This window comes from Aulonocara stuartgranti (assembly GCF_965226115.1).
Source record: "Aulonocara stuartgranti genome assembly, chromosome: 22".
In the NCBI taxonomy this organism is placed as follows: Eukaryota; Metazoa; Chordata; class Actinopteri; order Cichliformes; family Cichlidae; genus Aulonocara; species Aulonocara stuartgranti.
Window position 1 is genome coordinate 33,296,036 of NC_138957.1, and position 25,775 is coordinate 33,321,810.

Genomic DNA, 25,775 nt, shown 5'->3' on the forward strand with positions numbered 1-25,775 from the left:
GTCTAGGTACCCTTGCCCCTGGAGGGGGGAACTGCACCCAGACCCAGGTGGTGTTACCCTTTTCCCTGCGGTGGGGGGAGGCAGACCGCCCCGACTCCGCAGCAGCAGGGAGGCCCCACACTCCAGACCACAGTCGGACGGCCAACTCCTCCTCCTAGCCCCCCCCCGCTTCAGCAGAGAATGGGGGTGAGAGAAGACTCCAAACCTCCCTCCACCCGCTCATATGTAGTAAATGGGTAAATGTTTTGGGTTTGCCATTTTGTTTGAGACACTCCTGAGCAGGTTTTTCCAACTGGCAGTGAGCACTCATGGTCTATTTAGTGGGAGCTATCAAAGTAACATCCACAAGAATGCACAGGGTTTCCAGATGTTGCATTGTAAGGACGATCTGATTTCCTCGTGTCAGCATTGTTCCCACATCATCATAATTAATGTTGTTCCAGGTTCAACATTGCAAGTGACCAATCACCTTCTTGTGACGTAATTCCTTTGCGACTTCGAAATACCCGCCTTCGATTATTTCGAAATACAAGTGAAGAAGCGAAAAACCGCCGCCTGTCCGCCGAATTTGAAGTCAATTTAGGATACTTTCCTTTAATAAACGGTAAGCATTATACATATGTTCCTCACTTGGCTTGCTGTTTGTTTGCTAGCGATACTTGACGACAGCATTAGCTAACCAGTGTTCTCTAGACCAGCGTTCCCCAACTTTTTGGGTGTTTCGTGGCCCGGGGGTTGGGTCAGGCAAAATTGCAGTAGCTTCCCTGATCATTTTACAAACATAAGTGAAGAGAATCTGGACTAAAAGGCCTAGACTTATGGTTGTGTGCTGAATCTATGAATCAAACTATCACCTGGAAACATAATTAACTGGTCCATAGCTGTGAAACTGGACATGAGTTCTTGATTCTATGGAGATTAACAGTAATCCAGAAATTTACAAATTTGTCCTGGTACATCGCGTAAATGTTGTCCCTGGGACATTGTGTAAATGTTGTCCCTGGGACATTGTGTAAATGTTGTCCCTGGGACATTGTGTAAATGTTGTCCCTGGGACATCATGTAGAATTTGCCCTGGGACATCGTGTAGATGTTGTCCCTGGGACATTGTGTAAATGTTGTCCCTGGGACATTGTGTAAATGTTGTCCCTGGGACATCGTGTAGATGTTGTCCCTGGGACATCGTGTAAATGTTGTCCCTGGGACATCGTGTAAATGTTGTCCCTGGGACATCGTGTAAATGTTGTCCCAGGGACATCGTGTAGATGTTGTCCCTGGGACATCGTGTAAATGTTGTCCCAGGGACATCGTGTAGATGTTGTCCCTGGGACATCGTGTGATAGCTTGTAAATAATGGAATGAAAATTATTGATTGTTATTAACTTGTGAAAAAGAAGTGTAACAAATCCACATGTTATGTTCTTACACCCTTACAGAAACTGTGACTCCTTCACAATGTCAGGTAAATGTCAACTCATGTTGAATAATCAACCAATCAAGCCTTTTATTATCACATGCAATGTTACACGTACAACTGCAATGAAAATTTCACCCCCTTCTGACCATACATATATTGCTTAAACATCACATTGGGAAGACAGGTCGGAAACAGTTAGGAAGGTCAGAAAACAATTTAATTAATAGATGAGGAGGAGAAAAAAGAACTACAACCAGACAAAGCTCCTAGAAGACTGAAATGGATGATGGTTGCAGCATGCAAAAAGAAAATGATATCTGTTGACTACAGCATATGCTTTCTCACAGATTACCTTGTGGGAGTAGCTGGACCAAACTCTATTGGTATTTCAAGTTTGAAATCCCTGTTTGACCAGACTAACATTTCAGATGAGGTACCTCTTGACATAAAAATCCTTTTATGTTGTCATAAAACTAATGTTAAATTCTGCTTTAAATACACTTTATTGTACAATTTACTTAATGAATCGTATTCCTTAGTTCTGTTTTTATTTATATGTATTTATTTATTTGTTTTATAAGGTAATAGATGGCCTAATCTATTTGCAGTGTGAGGTATGTTGAAAAGCTTGTTTGATCATAATGACATAGCATGTTTACATTTTTTGTAATGTATTTGAAAACATAGGTGTATTTATGTTATTTTTATAGAATTTCCCTCACATTTATCCAATACCAAGCCAAATCACTGGAAAAATTTTGGATGGGTCCACAAGAGCACAAAGTGCATACTTTTTGAAGGTATGACTTGGACTGTGGTAACTATGTTCTTATCACAAAGGGTTTATAAGTTGCCACTATAAACAAACAGCATTTTCCAAAATTGAAGCCTTGTCAGAAGAACCTGAAAAATACCTTTCTGAAACCTTTTCTGTGTAAAGACTTGTTCAAAAGCAATGCACACAGATTAAAACATTTCTGTCTTGGCCAACTGATAAAGAACACCAAAAATTGAGTGGTGCGTGTTGAGTCTGTGGTCTTGATTTGTTTTGTACACACTATAGAAATTAATTAATGTAAACCAAAAATGACACTTTCTATATGTTTGTGTATCTGCAGAATTAATTACAAGTCTCACCTGACAAGCTTTTGCAGTTTTGCAGTGTCATTCTTGACAGAAAAACATACTTGTCACATTATTTTTATTTCCAGAAAAACATCTTTCAGATGTATGAGAAATTGATTGGAGCCTGTCTGGAAAACGGCAGCCACTGGACCTTGTTTGTAAGTTGCACAGATTTTGCACTCTCTCTAGTGCATGATACTTTTCAGTGTCCCTCATTAGGAAAGCTCAAGGCCCAAGCCTACCATATCCATCTTTTTACAAAACAGTTTTGTGACATACCCAAGAGGACCATAGTCTATATGAATTCATTTGGCGAGTCGGAGGTCAGAAAAAGTGCGGTGTTGAAAAACTGGAGGTAATTAATTAACATATTTAACATAACATATTTAATTTAATTGAAATCATTACCGAACGTGGTTATTGATTTCTCTATATGCTTTTTATTTGTAATAACTGCGATCTCTCAGCTCATTTGCTTCAGCAAGAGGCTGCGCTGGAGAGTGGACCTTGTCACATGTGAGCCACCCACATCAACAGGATGGGAACTCATGTGGAGTGCATGTCATAATGGTACTGAAAACTATAGCTTTAACCTATATAAGTAATGTTTACATTTTTGCCTATTCAGTTTTTAAAGCCTTAGAGGCAGGATGGTAAAATCTCAATTTTTTTGTAGATTGAACCATTTCAGCAGTAATGCTTTGCTTTGGTTGCTCTGTTTTTTTGTTTTTTTTTCTCGGGGGGGGGGGGGGTTAAAAACAAACAAACATTTCTTTGTTAATCTAATTCTTTTTGTTCTTTTTTTTTTTTCTTCTTCGTCAATTATTAGTTTGCCCAATCTCTCATTGACGGTAAAACACAAGTGGAGGAGTACAACACTGAAATCACAAAGCTCAGGTCCCGACTTTGCCACTACTTATTTTCCTCAATAGGTAAAGATAAAATTAGCTGCCTTCTTTTTCTCTAACATTGGAAAATGTAACTTGTACTTAAACAAATTATATTTTGCAGATCGAACTAGGAAGTGCAGTCAGTGCTGGTGTGTGATTGCAGCCAAAGACCGGGTACACTATGACATGTCCTTAGCCATATAGATTGTTTATTTAATGGACTTTGTTCATTTGTTTTTTGGGCCGCATGAAAAACAGGTTTGCTGACACCTTGTCTCAAGTTTCAGACTCTGCTTCAAGACTGATGGAAAGTGGTTGGGCTCTTAAAATTACAGTCAAGAACAGCCATGGAGTTAATGCATATCAAGTCCCATCTGAGTCAAGAGAAGACATGGTGTATGATGTCTGCCCTGTTGAGTCCTACTGCAACTGTACATATGGCTTACGAGGACTTCTTTGCAAGCATCTAGTGTTACTTGCAAAATTAGCAGAGGCTGACAATGACATCTATCCAAACATGGAAACAGACCTTGGCAAGAATTGCAGTGAAAGAAAGGCATTACTTTGTACACTGTGAGGACTTGAAAGTGATAAAAATGCCAAGTTTGTTTGGAAATCTGTGTTTTTTTGCATCGGCTGAAACACTTCAGTGCACTTGTTGTACGTTCTCTCACTATAACACGTGCTTGCCTGAAGGTGGCTTGTAGCCATTTTAAACAAATGAAAAACTCTCTGAAAAGTCCTCTATCAACTTTGAATGACACTCCTGTAGTTGAAAGCACAGACAAAAAATGCACAGAAGATGCAGTTGGAAAACTAAATGCTGTTTTAGACACAGTTAAACAGTGGGCATTCATTCCAGAGGGTATTACTGCAATGATAGATGAACTGCATACAAATGTCTTAAAAACAAAACAAGTAGGCAAAAGTATATTCCAGTACGAAATAAAGACGACAGATAATGCACGCAAAATTAGGCCATTGTATTCTAGCAAGAAACGTTCGGCCAGCATCGACATTCCAACAGTCTGAAAATGAATGTGAACAGTCGATAACCACTGAAAGAGAGACATCCTCTGGAGAAAATGAAAACCTTTTGGAATACAAAACAAAAAAGAGAAGAGTTAAAGCTAAGTATATGCACAAGTAGACTTTTGTGTGACATTTCAAAGGGACTGCATCCATTACTTCTGTTTATTGAAACCTAAAGCTGAATAGCTGTCTTAACTTTCTGCCAAGGAACAGATGAAAAGAAATTGTTTGGTCTCTCAAGCAGTTGTTATTTATGTGTGTTATTCATTACTTTGGCTTGGTTGCTGTTTTTGATACAAATTCATCTGTGCCCATTGTAATATTTTCATATGTTACTATTTTTATATTGCTATGCATTATAAATAAAGGATTACTTATTACTATTAAAGGTCTGCATTTGTAATTGTTGGTATTATTTATAAAATATGTGCTCTTAAGTTTTTTGCTCCATAAAACGATACCTGTCACTTTTTGGACAGAGTATCAGCTGTTGAGAATCCTGGCTCATACAAAATAGAAGTAAAAGGTTTCAACATCCAACCTTTTTATGATTAAATACAAAGTGTAATAACAGAGTTATTGGGGTGTGATTTTGTTAATAGTTAGTCTTAAGTATAAGTTTAATAGTAATGAGTAAGAAAATATAGCCAGAATAATGGAATGAGACTAACACCTGACCTCACACTGAGATTTGGTATGAAGTGGCATGTTTGTGCTAATGCTGACATTGGGGCTCAGAGTTCCTCTGTGTGTATATATTTGTGAACGTTAACTTGGCTAATGTCCAAGGGTTTGACTGCTTTCCTGTTGGATTGTATCACAAAGAACAGGGATAAGAGCACCAGTGGCCGTGCACACCCTCATCTCTCTCCTTCACCCGATCATTAGTGTTGGAAACCGGCATTAGCTCAGAGTAGATTAGACTTCAGTATAGTGCAAGTGATTTGATTTTATGATTATTTGATTCAGTTTTTTCTGTGTTCAAGCTCAATTACTTTAATAAAATATGTTGAATTCAAACAAATAAATAAACTGTGGACATTACCCTTTTAAACCTTTCTGAAACAAGACAGGTAAAAACCAGTGTATAAAAGTTTACATAGGTATAAATAGCTTTAACACTTTACTCCAGCCTGGCGTCCACACATGTGGACATCACATTTTGGGTTATTTAGACCAAAATACTAAATCTTGATCAACAAGTGCCTGATATACAGTTATGAGGACATTATACTGCAACTGTTCTATCGAAATTTCAAATTAATGTCCTCATATGTGGCTCTCATTTTTCTCAGAAACAAAAATTAGGTAAAAAAAAAACAAAACCTGGTAATTCTTTCTTTTTACATTCATCGGGTTCCAATCGGCCCAAATATCAAAGAGAAATTAAAAATGCATGCCATGGAAGATTTCGGGTCTTAGGGGGTTAAAATGACCAGACCCCTCCGGCCTGTTTTCCAGGCCACTAAATTAAACCCAGTCAATTACCAATTGAACAGAATAAAAACCTACGAGGTCCACTAATAGTCCAAAAGTCCAAATCTTTAATAGAAAAGACAGGCAGAACTCAAACAAACAATAATCCAAACGAGGAGCATATATACACACTGGAAAGTAAATAATTATAAGTTATTAAATCAGACTAATTAAATACAGTAAAACTAATAAGGGAAGACGAACACACGGGAAATAAAAATAACAGTGTAAACATACCAAAACTCAAAATAAAACAGGAAAGCTACTACAAACCGAGTGTGACACAATTACATTCATATTGAAACATATGTGATAATTTTCTTTCTTTGTAGCATTTTTAAGATATGTGTTAGAACAGTCATTATGCTGTTTGGATTAGGAACCAATCATTTTTGCCAAATAGTTAACACAAACTTAGAACAACAATGAACACTTTTCAAGATTCTGATTTACAGAACAAACAAAAGTCACAAAAGGTTTCATTATTTAAGAAACAAGATCAAGTTTTTCACACAGGAATGAAATGACAGAATCCAGTGCAGCGGGGCCAAAGGTGTGTGTCAGCAAACTGAAGGTTGAGGAATCAGTCAGCTCATGTTTAAGATTGTGTTGGATTTTGAGAAGAGTCTGTCTGTTATTAGAAAGTAAGATTAACAATGTTACACCAATAACCCAAATACGGGGAAATGACAAATAATACCAAAAAAGATACAACTTTCATATTGTTTTACTAACTTACTTTGTCATATCAGCACTTGAATGGTCGATGCCTTTACAGACCATGTCTGTTGTGACATCGCAGGCCAATCTTCCGGCAAACCCGAGGGCTAGCTCCCCAGCCTCCTCTTCACTCAGAACACTAAACACTGTTACTTTAGTTTTGGCCTTCTTAGGCCTGTCAAGAATCATTGCGGGCAGTTTGGCTTTACGGCCCTAAAAAAGAAAAAATGCAAACACCAAAAGAGCAGAGAGAGACACACACGCGCACAAAGTTAAATGCTTTTGTTTACATGGTGTAATTGTGTATATGTTGCAGCAAATGCACAATTTCCAGCCACATTGTCACTTCATTGATACGAGTAACCCGGATTTATTTCAGGTGACATCAAAATCACGAAATGTATACCTACCCCAATCAAACCTCTGAAAACATGAACTGACATGTTCTCTGCGTTGATTCTGCGCTTGATCTCGTCTTCTGTTATTGTGTAGGTTTTCTTTTTTGAGCTTGGTACAGATAAGCGACCATGCACTCTGTAAACTGTACTAGTTCCTTCTGAATCAGTTTGGAATTCTGTATCTGCATCGATCCTGTCAACATCATCAGCAGCAGCATTATCTGTACTCAGACTTGTGCCGTATACTTCTGCTTCTTTTTCGTTGTCTTCAGTCTGTGTACCTTCATCTCTTTCAGTCTGTGTACCTTCATCTCTGACTGTCAGTCTTCCTATCTCACTGTTACTTGTCGATTTGCTGCAGATGTTCTCTCCCTTAGGAACTTTTCCTTTGTCATTCGCTGCCTGATGCTTTCCCTGATGACATTCTTCACTGGCTACTTCTATTGCTCCTCCTGTATAGCCACCCACTATGCTGCACAACTCCTTTCCCTCTGCTGTGCTGCACTGTGCTGTTACATAAAGAAGAATGATATAAACAGCACTATATCAATTTAATTGTGAAGAGAAATCCCCACAATACGACACAGTTATGTCTAAAATAGTTTTATGTAAAAACTGGATCTTGAAACGTCCACTTTAATTACACAGTCCTGGTGTGCAAAGGCAAAATTACGAAAAAAAATTTCACTTTAAACATTTTTGGACATTGTTTAGTTATATTGTGACTTACTCTCACAGAAGATACAGATGCCACAAACAGACTTTGAACAACGCATGTGCTTGTATGCACCACATTTCTGGCACTGCACCTGTGAATTAAAAAAAAAAAAAAAAGAAGAAGAAATAAACAAACAAAAAACAAATGAACAAAGTCCATTAAATAAACAATCTATATGGCTAAGGACATGTCATAGTGTACCCGGTCTTTGGCTGCAATCACACACCAGCACTGACTGCACTTCCTAGTTCGATCTGCAAAATATAATTTGTTTAAGTACAAGTTACATTTTCCAATGTTAGAGAAAAAGAAGGCAGCTAATTTTATCTTTACCTATTGAGGAAAATAAGTAGTGGCAAAGTCGGGACCTGAGCTTTGTGATTTCAGTGTTGTACTCCTCCACTTGTGTTTTACCGTCAATGAGAGATTGGGCAAACTAATAATTGACGAAGAAGAAAAAAAAAAAAGAACAAAAAGAATTAGATTAACAAAGAAATGTTTGTTTGTTTTTAACCCCCCCCCCCCGAGAAAAAAAAAAAAAACAGAGCAACCAAAGCAAAGCATTACTGCTGAAATGGTTCAATCTACAAAAAAATTGAGATTTTACCATCCTGCCTCTAAGGCTTTAAAAACTGAATAGGCAAAAATGTAAACATTACTTATATAGGTTAAAGCTATAGTTTTCAGTACCATTATGACATGCACTCCACATGAGTTCCCATCCTGTTGATGTGGGTGGCTCACATGTGACAAGGTCCACTCTCCAGCGCAGCCTCTTGCTGAAGCAAATGAGCTGAGAGATCGCAGTTATTACAAATAAAAAGCATATAGAGAAATCAATAACCACGTTCGGTAATGATTTCAATTAAATTAAATATGTTATGTTAAATATGTTAATTAATTACCTCCAGTTTTTCAACACCGCACTTTTTCTGACCTCCGACTCGCCAAATGAATTCATATAGACTATGGTCCTCTTGGGTATGTCACAAAACTGTTTTGTAAAAAGATGGATATGGTAGGCTTGGGCCTTGAGCTTTCCTAATGAGGGACACTGAAAAGTATCATGCACTAGAGAGAGTGCAAAATCTGTGCAACTTACAAACAAGGTCCAGTGGCTGCCGTTTTCCAGACAGGCTCCAATCAATTTCTCATACATCTGAAAGATGTTTTTCTGGAAATAAAAATAATGTGACAAGTATGTTTTTCTGTCAAGAATGACACTGCAAAACTGCAAAAGCTTGTCAGGTGAGACTTGTAATTAATTCTGCAGATACACAAACATATAGAAAGTGTCATTTTTGGTTTACATTAATTAATTTCTATAGTGTGTACAAAACAAATCAAGACCACAGACTCAACACGCACCACTCAATTTTTGGTGTTCTTTATCAGTTGGCCAAGACAGAAATGTTTTAATCTGTGTGCATTGCTTTTGAACAAGTCTTTACACAGAAAAGGTTTCAGAAAGGTATTTTTCAGGTTCTTCTGACAAGGCTTCAATTTTGGAAAATGCTGTTTGTTTATAGTGGCAACTTATAAACCCTTTGTGATAAGAACATAGTTACCACAGTCCAAGTCATACCTTCAAAAAGTATGCACTTTGTGCTCTTGTGGACCCATCCAAAATTTTTCCAGTGATTTGGCTTGGTATTGGATAAATGTGAGGGAAATTCTATAAAAATAACATAAATACACCTATGTTTTCAAATACATTACAAAAAATGTAAACATGCTATGTCATTATGATCAAACAAGCTTTTCAACATACCTCACACTGCAAATAGATTAGGCCATCTATTACCTTATAAAACAAATAAATAAATACATATAAATAAAAACAGAACTAAGGAATACGATTCATTAAGTAAATTGTACAATAAAGTGTATTTAAAGCAGAATTTAACATTAGTTTTATGACAACATAAAAGGATTTTTATGTCAAGAGGTACCTCATCTGAAATGTTTGTCTGGTCAAACAGGGATTTCAAACTTGAAATACCAATAGAGTTTGGTCCAGCTACTCCCACAAGGTAATCTGTGAGAAAGCATATGCTGTAGTCAACAGATATCATTTTCTTTTTGCATGCTGCAACCATCATCCATTTCAGTCTTCTAGGAGCTTTGTCTGGTTGTAGTTCTTTTTTCTCCTCCTCATCTATTAATTAAATTGTTTTCTGACCTTCCTAACTGTTTCCGACCTGTCTTCCCAATGTGATGTTTAAGCAATATATGTATGGTCAGAAGGGGGTGAAATTTTCATTGCAGTTGTACGTGTAACATTGCATGTGATAATAAAAGGCTTGATTGGTTGATTATTCAACATGAGTTGACATTTACCTGACATTGTGAAGGAGTCACAGTTTCTGTAAGGGTGTAAGAACATAACATGTGGATTTGTTAAACTTCTTTTTCACAAGTTAATAACAATCAATAATTTTCATTCCATTATTTACAAGCTATCACACGATGTCCCAGGGACAACATCTACACGATGTCCCAGGGACAACATTTACACGATGTCCCAGGGACAACATTTACACGATGTCCCAGGGACAACATCTACACGATGTCCCAGGGCAAATTCTACATGATGTCCCAGGGACAACATTTACACAATGTCCCAGGGACAACATTTACACAATGTCCCAGGGACAACATCTACACGATGTCCCAGGGCAAATTCTACATGATGTCCCAGGGACAACATTTACACAATGTCCCAGGGACAACATTTACACAATGTCCCAGGGACAACATTTACGCGATGTACCAGGACAAATTTGTAAATTTCTGGATTACTGTTAATCTCCATAGAATCAAGAACTCATGTCCAGTTTCACAGCTATGGACCAGTTAATTATGTTTCCAGGTGATAGTTTGATTCATAGATTCAGCACACAACCATAAGTCTAGGCCTTTTAGTCCAGATTCTCTTCACTTATGTTTGTAAAATGATCAGGGAAGCTACTGCAATTTTGCCTGACCCAACCCCCGGGCCACGAAACACCCAAAAAGTTGGGGAACGCTGGTCTAGAGAACACTGGTTAGCTAATGCTGTCGTCAAGTAGCCTATCGCTAGCAAACAAACAGCAAGCCAAGTGAGGAACATATGTATAATGCTTACCGTTTATTAAAGGAAAGTATCCTAAATTGACTTCAAATTCGGCGGACAGGCGGCGGTTTTTCGCTTCTTCACTTGTATTTCGAAATAATCGAAGGCGGGTATTTCGAAGTCGCAAAGGAATTACGTCACAAGAAGGTGATTGGTCACTTGCAATGTTGAACCTGGAACAACATTAATTATGATGATGTGGGAACAATGCTGACACGAGGAAATCAGATCGTCCGCATTGTAACATCAATGCTATCCAACATTCCTGTGTACGATGACCAATCAGTTTATGTCATCTGTTATTTTCAGAAAGATTTTCTTTAAAATCCTGTTCTAGATTATATCATTAGAGTTTCTTTAGTTTGGGTATTCAGAGAGAGAGACAAATAAAACCAAGGTAATTATAATTTAGCTTCACTAATTTTGGCTGTGGTTACTTTGATCATGTAGCAGCTCATATATGAAGTCAGTTTCACTTGAGGCTGGCTGCACAAGTGAAAAATGAACAACCAGGTACAAAAATGGATTTGGTCAGTAGAGATAATTTCCTTATTATCACAACTGTACAGAGAGGACAGTTTTTATGCCTTACCTATGTGGGGATTTTTAACTGACAGGAGTAATAATAATAATGATAATAATGGATTGCATTTATATAGCGCTTTTCGGGGCCCTCAAAGCTGGCACAAGCAGTTTTTTAGGCTCACCAAATTATAGTTACAGAACTGAGTTTCTCGCCCTGGTGTATGATGTTTAGGCCTTCAGTGAAAGAAGTTCAGTGACTTGAATTAGCCAACGTAAAGTCCAGTAGATTCGTACTGCCTTCCGTCCGTTTAAATCTGACAAATACTTTTGTGGCTCCCAAAAGAATCCAAACTCTTAAACTGAGGCTACAAAATGCGCAGTTCAGGTAGTAGGAGGTATCGCAGTGGTTATACCCCTTCTTTATATACAGTCTTTGTATAGAAAGAGTCAAAACAATTTGTGAACTAATAGAATAATAACACAGCCTCTGAAACTTAGCATCATCTCACAAAGCAATGGCAAAAATGAACATATATGTTTTAAGTATGCAAAAAAAAACAAAGCCTCTGTTATTCTGGTGTGAGATTTTTATCCTTTATTATTAATCAAGCTGCTGAAGTAATTCAATTTATGTTTTAGTAATCCTATTTAATTTAATTTTGAATTATCATTGTCTATATAAAAGCTTAATTATTACCACTGCTGTAAAATATTATTCCTTAAAAGTAACAGGAAAGGCTTGTTTCTATCTTCAGCCTACAGAGCAAATCAAGTCAGCTGACTGATCTAGGCACTGAAGCATTGCAAGCGCACTGCAGGGTTTGTCTGCTGTAAAAATAAACCCGATCAAGTGAAGTGACAAAGTTAAAGGAAGCTGTTTCCAAATCTACCTTGGACCTTTAGGCGGGCCGAGGTTTAGCAGTTTAAATCCAGTTGGCAGGCAGCAGGTGGAGGATATATCTGCTGCATTCAGCGGGGGATTTAAATACACTTAAAGTGAGTGTTGACTGATCCACCATCTGCTCCACTGTCAACCAGTCTACACAGAAACCCATCAACAGAGTGCACTGAACCAACCAAAGTTTCTATCAATACAGAAAAGCATGATGGGAAAGCAACTGTCTGAACCCCACTGAAAGGTCACAACCTGTGTGACACTCCACACTTTTAATTTCGTGCGTCTAGATTTTTCTTTTATCTTGTCTAATATTTGTACTGCCCACACAGTCGTGCATAAGTGATAAGAATTACAAAAGTCACATCATTTACAGTTACATCATTTTATAAACTCAATCTCTGAAACAAACTAGGAGGGCACAGGGAATGCATTCTGTCTTTCAGTGCATTCAAACACTCCATCTCACTTCCTACCTTGGCTCATAATGATGAATGGTGACAGTGCTAACGTCCAAGCTACCATGCTAATGCTAGACCCCAGTTACAGAGGCCTAAAGACTGTCAACAACCATCTGCAAGCAGTTACTAGTAAGGAAAAATGTGTATTCTTCAATTTGTTGGAACGGTTGCTGGAGATGCATGGCAGTTGGTGGGTGGAACTGGTTGCAAAGCAGTATATTGTGCTGTACTACACCAAAACCTTGTTTTGCGTTTGCTTTAATTGCTCATGAATCACCTAGGCTGCCCATACTTTGTATGGAAGATTCCAACTTCTCTGCAAAAAACCAGACAAACTGAGGTAGTGAAACCTGAAAGGTGGAAATGTTCACCTTCAAAGTAAAAGGTGCACTTTTGAAACATGTTGAATGTGAATATTCTCATATTCTCATTTTCAGTTTTTGTCACACTTTTTCAACTTTGACTACCACTCGGTGAGTATTTGGCAAGTGTTTGCAGACAAGCTGGTGTCTTTGAGGCAATATACAAGTATATTAAGGAATCACATAGAGCTATTCGGTAGAGCACGCTCTTTGCAACCAGTTTCACCTAGCGACAGCCAGCAATCACTACCCAACCACTGGAACCCCGATGGGTCTCTGAGTGTGTGAGACTAAGACTTCATAAAGAATTGTGTTCACTGTATCATAGGTCGCACTGGTATAGAAAGGGCCCTTTACGCTATTCAGTGTTTCTGCATTGCATTCTTATCTCAGAAATTCAATTACTGGTTAGAGTTAGCACCACATCTACTTCGTTAGGTTTACAAAGACATTAACCCTGCAACCCTGAAAATATGGATACCAAGTGTACAACGTACTAACTGTACAGCATCCTTGTTGGCTTTTAATGCCCATTGGTCTGCTTAAATGGTATTCATGAAGCAGCATGAGGTGAATTTCTGCCATGGTTATGGAGAAGTTTTAGAAATGAGCTGCTTTCATACTTTTTATATACAAATTATTAATTACTTTAATATTTTTACTCATTTATTTAGCCAAAAAGCTCTGACTGTTTTAGGTCCTACAATGACTTATTTTAAGTGAGTACAAGCTGATTCATAGTCTAAACTCAAAAAGTGAACTCTGTTATATAATCATCATCAACAACAACAGCAACTGTGATGTTGACTTGTTGATGGCGATGGGTCTGTTCTACCTGATTAAGATGACATAAGTAGCTACCTGCAGAAATCCTCTCCACCCACTGCTTTTCTGTCAGGCGGAGCTGTGCTGATTCTCTAATGCAGGACAAATTTAGAGCCACATACCGTAAGCTCTCCCTTGGCAAACAGCTGATGTCTCTTCTATAGAAGTAAAACATCTTAAATCCTGTGCTGACGTGCTGAGGCCTAACTTCATCATCCCGCCCTCCTCTTGGCATCATTAACCACAGCTCCACGGATCATTTGGATTTTACCACTGGACACATGGCAGAGCCAGAGAGGATGAAGAAGACATGCAATGTCAGCTTTCAAGAATAAATAACTTCCTGCAGCAACAACAACAAAAAAAACCAACCTCTGAACTTGTTCAGATTTAGTCTGACTCGAATAGTGCTGGAATAAAAAAACAGCTAATGCAGGCTAATGTTAGCTAGCTATAGTTAGCAAGCTAAAATCACTACGAGTTCTATAAAATGTATTACTGTTTCAGTATATTTTAGCATGCCACAGATAAGTATTTCACAGTTTTTTAGAAAGTGAAAACAAGAAATGACACCTTGGTGATATTATCCCTTATATTCGACCGATTTGAAAGTTTGACTGACCTAAGATTCCATGACTTTGTTTACAAATAGGATTTCAGCACACAAATTAAATTGTATTAGTCTGCATACAGTGTATTTTATTCAACATTTGTACCCTCTTTGTGTTTCCAGTCCAAAATGACCAGTCATTAGAAACGAATGGGGGAGACAACTTATACATACATACGGACACACAGAAGCATGCATGCATGTGCACACACACACACACACCAACCACTATCGGAACCTTTGCCCAGTCAATCCTCTCCTCCATAGGAACAGCTCGTGCGTTGGCAGTTCTCACAAACAGCTGCAACATTGTTTCAATTGCACTGAGTGTTTCTTGTAGCTTTGGTGTATAATGCTTTTTTGATGCCTTGCTCACAAGTCACTGTGTGGCATGACCAAGGCAGGTCAATATACTCTAAGTGTTACTCTTTATGACATATTTGATCACTACACTTGTGAGGAGGACAGAGAATCTGACTTTTTCAGGCCTCAATGTCACTTCAGATTTGATATGTTGTTACTGGTGATTCGCTTTGACAACATGATACAAAACCAGGCCGTCATCAACAAGACAAGCTGACATGATGAGCGAGGTTTAGGACAAGCGTGTGGAGCGCCGGCCACTCATCACTGTCTTAAGTCCAAACATCAGAGTGGCTTTTGGGAGATGCTGGCCTTTTATTTGTTTCTTGCTAATGGGCACAACCAATTTTCAGACTAGCATAGCTTTCATTGATTTTGTCTCTCTTTTAAAAATGGAATATTATCAGTAAGCACATTAGCATTTAAACCCCAAAGATACTTGTAAATGAGGAGAATATAATTTTCTTTACCCTAAAAACATTCATGGCCAAGATAACTAATGCACAGCTGTCTTTTTGAAGCCCACCATGACTTTGGTCAAGACGTTCAAGTATTCAGCACATTCTCCCTTTAAACATACTGATGCTTTATCAGCTTTCTTTTTTTCCACTTTAACCACTCATTTATCGTCATCTTCCAATATGCCTGCTGCTATATGATTTTACAAGAATACCAACTAACAAAGCTCCACAAAGGTGGCAGGCAGGGTAATGAGTTCCATAAAGAGACAAACACTTTCCAACCACAGAACAAGAATTTAAGTCTGGGACAGCTAAATTTTACACTTTTATACTAGTTTTTGATTTTGGGGGGAATTTGCTCTGTTGGTATCCTGATAATGCACGAACCACTGATTTAAAGGAGGAAAACATTTTTGATTTGGATCTTGTTTTGTTTTGGATTAATTTCTATTTTATTAGAGAAATTACAGCAGCTGTTTAGTTCCCTTTTGCAATTCTTCTCTCACAGAAGGTAACGATTACCTGTGAGTACTATATTTTTCATTCTTCTGGGTTTCTGGCCTTCCAACACATATTTTAGACCCCCCTTTTTAATTCTTGCTTTATTGACCTCATTCTCAATCAGCTTGCCTTTTTTAAGAACAAGGATATTCCCGTCGGGATTTATTGGATTAGCTGTTTTTGTCCCTTGGTTCTTGGGACAAGCCTTTCCCTGTCACTGTCTCACCTTTAACCTACAAGATTGGGTTCTAAGAAAGGGAATCCTTTGATTGTAAGGAGGAGGGGATTAAGATGGACCAACAGAAGGAGAGCCTGAGAGGAGCGGTGCATGTGGTGATGTTAGGCAGCGTAAGGAGGATTTGGCAGCAATGCAAAGCAGACAGAGAGTTAATAAAGGGAATGGAAAATCTAGGGTTACCTGAACATAGCTGAGAGGTTTTATCAAAGCTCTTTGGCTTGACCTTGGGGAATCTGTTCTTAGAAAAAGAATATTTAATCTAGACATCCTAATTGATATCATGGCGTCAGTGTGGATACTAGTCGAAGGAGGTAAGGGAAGTCAGATGAACAGTCGGCCAAATGACTGAGGATATGGACCGAGTGAGGAGGCGGGACTAATGCAGGACTTTGTGCAGTTACTTTAGACTGGGTGAAGCAAATGTAATGTTGACTGTTAGCATACAGCTATCACATAAATTGAGCAGCATTATATAAAATAAAAAAAAACGAGTTTTTTGGTTTATTTATAATTGTAAAAGCATCTATTCCCTTTAGTTCAGCCAAACCTCTTGTTTTATTGTCTTTCTAAAATTGATCCATGTCATTGGATTGTTTGGTCTGTTGGTCAGCTACTTGTTGATCCAAAATAGAGCTGTATAAAAAGATACATTCAAAAAAGCTCTGTTATTCCCACTAGCATGTAAAAAGTGCTGTGTGCCACTCTAACCATGTTCATTAAAAGGATAAAGTATTGATTTGGTCTTAGCACATAGGACCAAATAGAGTTCCAAGTCACTTGGAAATGAAACTGCAATTTAATCTGTTGTTAATATAGAAAAATATTATGGCAAAAAAAAATCCAAAAAACTAAACTAAACCTACAATGCAATCACACTACTTAAATGTGTTCAGTGCCATAATAAACTACCTACACCCTTACTGTTTCCATAGTAAGTAAGGGGGTAAGTGGCAGCCAGATAATTAGGTCCATTTGATTCACTGATCATAAGCAATTGTAACAATTTCTATTTTTTATTTTTATTTTTTAAAGGTTTGGTGGTTTGCAGGTCTGAAGCATTTGTGTGTATTCACGTAAAGCCAAGGAGAAAATACAAAAGTACCGATCTCAAGTATGCAATTGTTGCTGCCCATCAATATAGGAAGGGATATTTCACCATTTCCAAACAAGCTGAAGTCCAAAACATTCAAAGCAGTTCCCAAGGAGTGGCTGTCCCAGCAAGGCAGGCAGGGCATGCTCAGAGAAACAGCAAAATAAATATGAGTTCTACGTGTCAGACTGTGCAGGCCTCAGTTAACATGGTTTATGTTAGATGTTTGGCCATAATGCACAGAACTATATTTATTTTCCAGCAGTTGCTGGATCAGTCCACCAGGAACCGATCCACAGCTACCGAGACTAGTGACTGGGACGTGGAACGTCATCTCTCTGGTGGGAAGCAGCTAGTGCGTGAGGTTGAGAGATACATCAACACATGGCTTGGGCTCAGAAACCTCCTGGAGTTCTCCTGAGCTAGACTCTGTCTCAGTCTGGAGTTGCTCCTGGTGATAGGCAGCAGGCTTTGGTGGGTATGTTAGTATCCCTCGGCTTGCTGCCTCTGTGTTGGAGTTTTTTCTGGAGCAGATGGAGGCCAGGGAGAGGGAGGTCTGGGCTTCTCTACTTAGGCTGCTGCCCCTGCAACCCAGCTCCAGATAAGAGACAGAAAATGGATGGATGGATGGATGGATGGATGGATGGATGGATGGATGGATGGATATTCAGCAGCTACAGCTTACCAGGTTATGACTCAGGGCAATCATCATAAGTGCAGCAGCCAATCTGCAACACAATGGCTGATGCAAACTCAAAGTGCTCCGTGCACACACACACACACTAATACACGTATTACTGTAGATTGTTGCCGTTTTAATGACTGTCAGACAACAAAATATCCCACAACATCCTCCATAAAGTCTTGTCTGACTCTAAAAAATCATGCTTCATGGTTACTTGCTACTGCTACAGCACTGACAGAGAAAAGGTAGTGAGAACAAGACCAGTGAAAACATCCTCGCTGCGTCATGATCCAATTATTAGCTATATAATTACTGTCTGCAGGGAATGCTGTCCTCACACAGAGAAACCAGTAAGGTTATTCAGGATAGGAGATTGAGAGTGGAGTGAGTTTACTGACCATGCTGAGCTGTAGAGGAACACTGAGGTCGAGCTGCGAACTTTCGATGTTCATAATTGCTATTGTAGCAGATGACCTGAAGGCCAGCTCTGATTTCAAACCATAAGTGTGTCAGGTTAAAGTGGAGTCAAACAGTTTTCAAGCTGTAGTCCAAATTTAATTCACTTGATTTACCACCTAGGAGGGGCTTAGCATGCAGCCTAAGGTCAACCCAGGCCAAGCTGGCAAATTTCCTAAGAAAACATGTCAGACTCAATCTAAAACAGATCATTTATTAGATAGTCTTAACAGAACCCGGCTGGAGCTGGATCCTAATAACCTTAATAAAGAGAAGAATCAGATTTCTTTATTTTAGAATGGATTTCTTGGATACAACTGAGGTAGATTTTGTGAAAACTAGGTTTTATAATTAAATATAATTCTAAATAATAAAGTCTCACCTTCCTTTTAAAATGTATTTATTTTAATTTTGGGAATGAGTTATTTTTTGTACAAACAAAATGTGAATTTAACTGGCGTCAGTAACCAACTCTTTAGCGCTGTCTGGGTTTCCAACATCCATCCATCCATTTTCTTCCGCTTATCCGGGACCGGGTCACGGGCGCAGCAACCCAAGCAGAGAAACCCAGACCTCCCTCTCCCCAGCCACCTCCTCCAGCTTATCCGGGGGAACACCAAAGCGTTCCCAGGCCAGCCGACAGATATCCAGCGTGTCCTGGGTCTGCCCCGGGGCCTCCTTCCGGTGGGACAAGTCCGGAAAACCTCACCCAGGAGGCATCCTTGTCAGATACCCGAACCACCTCAACTGGCTCCTTTCGATGTGGAGGAGCAGCGGCTCTACTCTGAGCCCCTCCCGAACGGGCGAACTTCCAGCCACCCTTCGAAGGAAGCCCATTTCCGCCGCTTGTATTCGCGATCTCGTTCTTTCGGTCACTACCCACAGCTCGTGACCATAGGTGAGGGTAGGGGCGTAGATCGACCGGTAAATTGAGAGCTTCGCTTCTACACTCAGCTCTCTCTTCACCACAACAGACCGGTACAGCGTCCACATCACTGCAGCTGCTGCACCAATTCGTCTGTCAATCTCCGGCTCCTTTCTCCTATCACTCGTGAACAAGACCCCAAGATACTTAAACACCTCCTTTCCAACACTGAAGTGCAAATATCTGCACATTCCTCCAATGTCCACTTGAGGCTGGCACACAAAACGAGTCGACCCCTGTAGACTGCTGTGTTAAAATGCCCAACTTTACAGAATCAAAACGCATGGATACCTTCTATGGATAGTTTGTCCATTTATAAAAACTGTATGGATGGAGACATCCACCTGCATCTGGAGTTCGAGCTGTGTTGTAGGTGGGCCAGCACAAACAGCTGTAGCCAGTAGGTGTCACTTCTACTATCTGGAGTCACTGAACTGGACTTTTCCATCATGTTTCTGTTGTTTGGATCATGGATAGGATTATCTGACAAATAGCAACCCTGCAAGCAAGTTAGTTGGGGCAGCAGCATCATCTACTAGTCTCTTACATCTATTTAATGTTTTAAACTTAAAGATTAAAGTAATGTTACCTGTAGAGTCAATTTGATCAAGCTTGCTAGCATTAGCTGATAATTTAGCACTCCACCCCCAAAAAAATAAAAAATAAAAATAGGATTGACACCACATGGAGCTATTTAAAATCCTGTGGGACCAAATTATCTTATGCAAACACAAGAAAGAGATTAAAAAAATACTTTCTTCAGCTTGGCATGTAGGAAACAAGCTTTCACGTTTGTAAATTTTTGAGTTTCTTTTTATTATTATCTACAATTTGAACTATTTCTGTGATTGCTCTGGTTTTAAATATCTAAATCATCCACCTTCTAAGAAAGTACTGACTAGTAATTGGTCAGTCACTGGCCTGTCTGTCTGCTACTCCACAGGCTCCGTAATTGATCTAATCACTAACTACTGGGACTGCAGCCAGTGAGTAATCTATTATTTGCGCAGACACGTCTGCCATTTTCTGCAGCAAGGTTAGAGGTGAGCCAGATAAGGAATCAAGCTTCAGAATCAGTTCCTGTCTTTAGTTTCTCCTTTGCTTTTTATGGGGGCTGCTGTAATTGTGAGCTTAGGTGGAGTTCATTCCTCAGCTTGGGCCAAGCTGCACGGCAGGTAAAGAAGATTTTGGTCTCCGGATTGAAAGCTGATTTTAGGGTTGTACTCAAGGTCCTGGTTATAATGTATATTTTGTGACAGGTTTGGGGGCTGGGTGATGGTACATACCACAGTAATATTACTCACATATTGAATTGTGAAACATTGCCAAACGCTGCACTAGAATTGGATTCATTATTTGGCATATTCACTCAGTAGCTTTAGTGCGGCTGTGTTCTTTACTGAATGTTTGCTGATGTTGGAATTCCCACTTTTCACCAGCAGAGGCCAGTAAAGGTAAAGTAATTCTCTCCCATGCACTCTTATACGTACTCATAGTAACTGATTCCTGAAGATGGAAATCTAGATGTAATGAAAAAAGAACAGTAGCTGTACTGTATTTTTTAATAAAGCAGTGGAAATTATATAGTTTATGTTGATGAGATATCATGCAATATTGATCATTGAACATTTAGATCAAACCCATTCTAGCTACTATCTTAATGATCTGTTAATGTTTCGATGGAGGATGTTAAGGTTAACTAAAACACTGAAACTGAAAAGGCCAGAAATCACTCCTGTAAAGGTCACAGTTCACTGTGCAGTCCTGAGGAGCAGGTTAAAGCTCTAACATGGATAAAAAGCTCCTGTTTTTTTGTTTTTTTTGACCAAAGCTAAACTGATGAAAAGTAGAAAACTTTTTGGTAGTAAGATGCTCAGTTCAAGAGCCTGCAAGTCTGATGGCATGAAGGTTCATTAATGCCTATACAATCGGCAGCTTGCAGCACCATGAATGCTGAAAGGTATATTCAAGTTTTAGAGCAGCATGTGGCTGAAAGTTAAACTGGCCTGCCTGGAGTTCAGACCTTTCATCAACTAAAAAATAAACATCTGGATCATCATGAAAAGTACAACAAAGAAAACCTATGATTGCTGAGCAGCTCCATCAGATAACAGTGGGATAACATTCCTCTTCCAAACACCGAGAAAGAAGACAGGAAGCTCCACGGCAGTAAACATGACCATGTCCCATTAAATTCAAGATTACTTTATTTTGTTCTTATAATTCTCAGTTTAACCATTTCATTTGTTTATATGTGTTTTACTGTGTATAAATATATATTGGTTACATGATCTGGAAATGACTGCAAAAATAAAACTTTAGAAACTCTTGGTTTGATTTTTTTCTAATTCTAAATTAAAAATTCTGAATGATTTAACTTACAAGTTACTCCCATAAGCTTCTTATACTATAAAGGCTGTAGATGGAAATTGTTGTTTCTAAGTCCCACAGCTCACCAGTAGAGGGCAGTAGAGAGCCTTTATTGTATGTATGATTATGACACAGGGGAGGTCAAAACCTCACTGAAACACCACTGAGTAAAATGCTTAATAGATATTATAATATTTTATATATATTACAATGTGGTATGATTTTCGATATTTCTGTGCATTGTCAGAATGCTCTGTTGTTCTTTGTTTTACTACTTTCCTGTCTGTAACCTCATTACAACTTTATTTCCTCTTCATTATGTTGTCCAACTGAAAAATTATTTTAATTACAAACAGTTCTAACATATGCAGAGGTTTATATGCATATTAGTCTTGTATTGTTTGCTATATATGTAAATCCATGAATAAATACAATAGTGAATTCTAACAGCTGTTATATTGTAACATAAATAAAATGGCATTAATAGGCCATTTAATGACATAATGCACGCAGTACCTGTCCTGCTATTGCCTACTGTTGTGTCTCTATTGACAGATTGCTGTATTAATATTAATATGACATTTATTTTTGTTGCATTTTTAGTTTCAAACTAAATATTTAAGTCACTTTTAAATAAACCTGATAATCAAATAAAACAAAAAACATATTTTCATAATTATATAAAGAGCTTTTTTTTATTGAAATCCAATGAGACAACACTGCTCTGTTAAACAACAGTCAGATGATATATATAAAAAAGAAGAATACTGGTCATAATAAGGCAAACGCTTCAGCTTTGTAACACTCTGAAATCTTTTGGAGAGGTCTGTAACACTTTCACACACAAACAGTTTCATTCAGCATCTGTTTCTCATTAACACTGAACACCATCAAAAGGCTTTTAAAATGAAAGGGACTTCCTGCTCAGCTGCGGTATCTGTGCGAGCGTATCTTGCGGCTGAGGGTTCGGGCGATGCGGTCGACGGCGTAGCTGATGTGTCCCTGCTTCTTGTCATCTGCAAGTGACAGGCCCTCGATGTTTCCGCTGTACCACAACACCCATCCGGCCAGAGACACGAGTAAAAACAGGGCTCCTGAGCAGAGGACACAGATTCATCATTTTTTTATTACTAGGTCATAGAAATTCATCTAAACAGAACAATTACAACCCCAGCCCATTTAATGATCTAGTCTTGAGAAAGAAGCAAAGATTATCTCCTTAATAAAAATAATAAAAAAAGATGTAGAGCACGTGTTGTTTTAAGCCTTTTTCTGTAATAGTTAATTTCCACCCACAAGTTTTCTCATGTTTTTGTGTAACATTTTATCTCCTCATCTATTTTGTTGCAGTTCTATCATAAAGGTCACTCTACTCCTTTCTTGTGCTCTGTACTTCTACTGCACAGTAAAAGTTCAAATGCTGTTTCATATTTGTAGAGTCTGGCATTTGTTTGACTTTGTTGCAGTTTAGCCTTTGATATTGTCTGATATTCCACATAACTGATATTTACATAGTTTGCATGGTTAAGACCACCTGGACAAAATCACAAATCACCAGGAAATGGTAATTACATCATTGGTGTCATATATGCAGTTGGCTGGCACATTTTGGCGGATGCATGAATGGATGAGTGGATATTGCAGCCCAGCTTCCAGCCAGGAAAGAATCTGCAAATAAACTTTGCAGTTATTCTGAAAACAGCTGACTCGACTATTTTCACTGCTGTGAGAAATCTGCTTTTGAAGCTCCATCACTTTGAGATTTGGCTCAGAGAATCACATTTTGTCTGTTCCCTGAAGGTAAATGGAGACATGGCAGTCTCTCTCCCACCTATCTTGAAATTGTCTGCCTCCAGCATCAGCTCCCTGTTTGGCACCATTGTCAGAGTACTAGCTTTTTAGCTAGCGGGTGCAGAGGAGGTGTGAGTGTGTGTGTGTGTGTGTGTGTGTGTGTGTGTGTGTGTGTGTTGGTGTACAGCTACAAATATGCAGACAGCTATTCACTGAGTACCTGAAGTTATAATAACTTTTGCAGAGAGCTAATTTTGATGCTTTAAAGTTCACAGAGATGTGCAAAATTCCTTCCTCTGCTTGTGAATTAATGTATATGCTGCTATGACTGTGAGTTTATATTAATTCTAATAATTAAGACCCATTTCTGTAATATACTTACATATCTATATTATTGCTAATATATATTGTAATATATCTATATCACTAAAGCACTTCTGGATGGATGCAAACTGCATTTCGTTGCCCTGTACCTGTGCATGTGCAATGACAATAAAGTTGAATTCTATTCTATTCTATTCTAATTCACGCTCCAGTTGACTCGTCACTTCTGTTTAATGTCAACCCACTTCTGTTTTTGATTAAGCCACACAAGCATACCAGAGTAGACCAACACGTCTCCAAGGTCCCTGTCTTGGATCTTCAGATTGGCGAAGACCCCCACCAGCAGAGCGGCTCCACCCACTACATCCATAAACACGGCAAACGCCAGAGCCAGTTTACAGTGGGACAACCCAGTATATTCGCCCATTATTGAGCTGGGAGGGAGGAGGAGAGGAAAGACTGTTACAATCTGACAGAACCACAGGTGAACTAAACCCGCTACAGGATCACTGATGCTTCCACATGTACTAGTGGAAGAATGATTCACGTTAACACTGACAAAATTAAACATATTAAATGTTTAAATTAAATGTTGTAAATACACAGAATTCAGACATTTACATTCTGATCAGAGTTTAGATTAAAGCTAAATACATGGGACAGAGGCCTAGAATCTGAAATGTCAAAAGAAGGAGGGACTGCTTTCCTGATTTGGTCTCTGAAAGAAATTTATGATCCTGGTCTATGAGAAGCTGTAAATACAATATCAGTCTCCTACCTGCAAAACTGGCCTCCAAAACCTGCTGACAAAGATGACACATTCAAATATTTTAGGGATTTTGAGCATCAGTGATTCTGTGTTAAACTGAACACCACTCCTGAGCGTTCTTAATCATAGAGTACCAGATAATGGTACCAGATAATATGAAGGCTCTAGCTCAAGTGGTTAACTAGATAATTATATTTTAAGATAGCCTTCCAAAGATGATTTCCTAAAAGACAAAACAAAACTGTTTTCCTTCATTAGAAAGCTAGGGACAGTAGGGACCTGAAACTTTCTACTAGAACAGTGTCTTTCAGGCAGAAAGATGACACTAGCTGCAATATAATAATGTACCACAGAACCAGAAGCAGTAGGTTATACATGATTCGTGACTGAGTCTGCTTTAAAAACTGTCTCAGTTTAGTTTCAAGATGATCCCTGTTAGGGGCAGTTTAAGTTCTGGAGGTAAGAAGATCCACATCTCTGATGACAACCTGCAGCTTCCATAGATGCTCCATGTTACTGAACCAAAAGCCTTAAGAGGAACCACGAGGTTACTGTGTTAGTCACTGATTGTGTGAGCATCTGCAAAGTAATCTAAGATCGGCAAATGTAATAAAATACAAAACTTTACATGTTTAATTTCTTAAGACTATGGAAACAGTGTAATGTTATCAGCTTCTTATCCCAAATTTGAATTGCCTGCTCATCATAAGAGGGTTGATTTATGTGAAAGCTGCCTGTGTGAGACCCTTATAAGACTATACCAAACATATCAAATCAAACCAAAATTTATTGATATAGCAAATATTAAAAACAATAAAGTTAACCATAGTGCTTCACAGTCAGTAACGCAGACACACAGCTGCATTTTGAACTAACTGAAGCCGGTAAAGAGTACACTGTACACAAAGGAGTACGGCGTCACTGTGTTTGACAGGAGGATTCAATCTTTTTGCAAGCGGTCAACTAGACCCAGAGCTGTTTCTGCCTGGTTTGTAACAGGAGAACATAACAATGTTCTCTTGGATTATGAACTAAAGTTAATTTAAAGACTTTCTTTCACACATAAACTTTGACTCACGTGCTGCTGTTGTCCGTTAAGTTATAAAAAACAACGCCTCCGTAGACGGGTTTGTTCTCTCCACCGTGTTCTTCACTTCCGGCTTGATCTGCGCTCTTACTCACCTGCAGCCACCACGCCCTTCTGGTGACACGTTTCCGGTCCGGATTTCACCC

At 38.7% G+C, this 25,775-nt stretch overlaps 3 protein-coding genes across 7 annotated transcripts; 1 reads left to right on the top strand and 2 right to left on the bottom strand.

Moving 5' to 3' along the window:
* Positions 1 to 474: 474 nt before the first annotated feature.
* LOC309698529 (uncharacterized protein) lies at positions 475 to 4,111 on the top strand. 3 transcript variants are annotated; one of them, XM_082521044.1, is made up of 10 exons: positions 478 to 604; positions 1,437 to 1,462; positions 1,765 to 1,850; positions 1,999 to 2,031; positions 2,128 to 2,217; positions 2,629 to 2,700; positions 2,809 to 2,897; positions 3,010 to 3,112; positions 3,372 to 3,474; positions 3,554 to 4,111. In XM_082521044.1, the coding sequence occupies exons 2-10, from the start codon at positions 1,456 to 1,458 to the stop codon at positions 3,634 to 3,636; spliced, it is 666 nt and encodes a 221-aa protein (XP_082377170.1). In that variant the 5' UTR covers positions 478 to 604; positions 1,437 to 1,455; the 3' UTR covers positions 3,637 to 4,111. The 3 variants fall into 3 exon arrangements, with proteins under 3 accessions (XP_082377171.1, XP_082377169.1, XP_082377170.1); XM_082521045.1 differs by having other exon boundaries at positions 475 to 604; positions 2,629 to 2,897; positions 3,372 to 3,439; XM_082521043.1 differs by having other exon boundaries at positions 476 to 604; positions 2,629 to 2,897.
* Positions 4,112 to 5,985: 1,874 nt separating this feature from the next.
* LOC309698528 (uncharacterized protein) lies at positions 5,986 to 11,014 on the bottom strand. Of its 3 annotated transcripts, XM_082521041.1 has the most exons (14): positions 10,904 to 11,014; positions 10,117 to 10,142; positions 9,729 to 9,814; positions 9,548 to 9,580; positions 9,362 to 9,451; positions 8,879 to 8,950; positions 8,682 to 8,770; positions 8,467 to 8,569; positions 8,110 to 8,212; positions 7,978 to 8,030; positions 7,789 to 7,867; positions 7,071 to 7,567; positions 6,680 to 6,873; positions 5,986 to 6,571 (listed from the first exon to the last, which is right to left on the bottom strand). In XM_082521041.1, the coding sequence occupies exons 2-14, from the start codon at positions 10,121 to 10,123 to the stop codon at positions 6,427 to 6,429; spliced, it is 1,551 nt and encodes a 516-aa protein (XP_082377167.1). In that variant the 5' UTR covers positions 10,124 to 10,142; positions 10,904 to 11,014; the 3' UTR covers positions 5,986 to 6,426. The 3 variants fall into 3 exon arrangements, with proteins under 3 accessions (XP_082377167.1, XP_082377166.1, XP_082377168.1); XM_082521040.1 differs by having other exon boundaries at positions 8,682 to 8,950; XM_082521042.1 differs by lacking the exon at positions 5,986 to 6,571 and having other exon boundaries at positions 6,726 to 6,873; positions 7,102 to 7,567; positions 8,682 to 8,950.
* An 11,311-nt stretch (positions 11,015 to 22,325) lies between these two features.
* On the bottom strand, positions 22,326 to 25,742 carry tmem238a (transmembrane protein 238a). The gene is made up of 3 exons (XM_082522408.1): positions 25,621 to 25,742; positions 24,050 to 24,207; positions 22,326 to 22,752 (listed from the first exon to the last, which is right to left on the bottom strand). The coding sequence occupies exons 2-3, from the start codon at positions 24,198 to 24,200 to the stop codon at positions 22,583 to 22,585; spliced, it is 321 nt and encodes a 106-aa protein (XP_082378534.1). The 5' UTR covers positions 24,201 to 24,207; positions 25,621 to 25,742; the 3' UTR covers positions 22,326 to 22,582.
* Between the last annotated feature and the right edge of the window lie 33 nt (positions 25,743 to 25,775).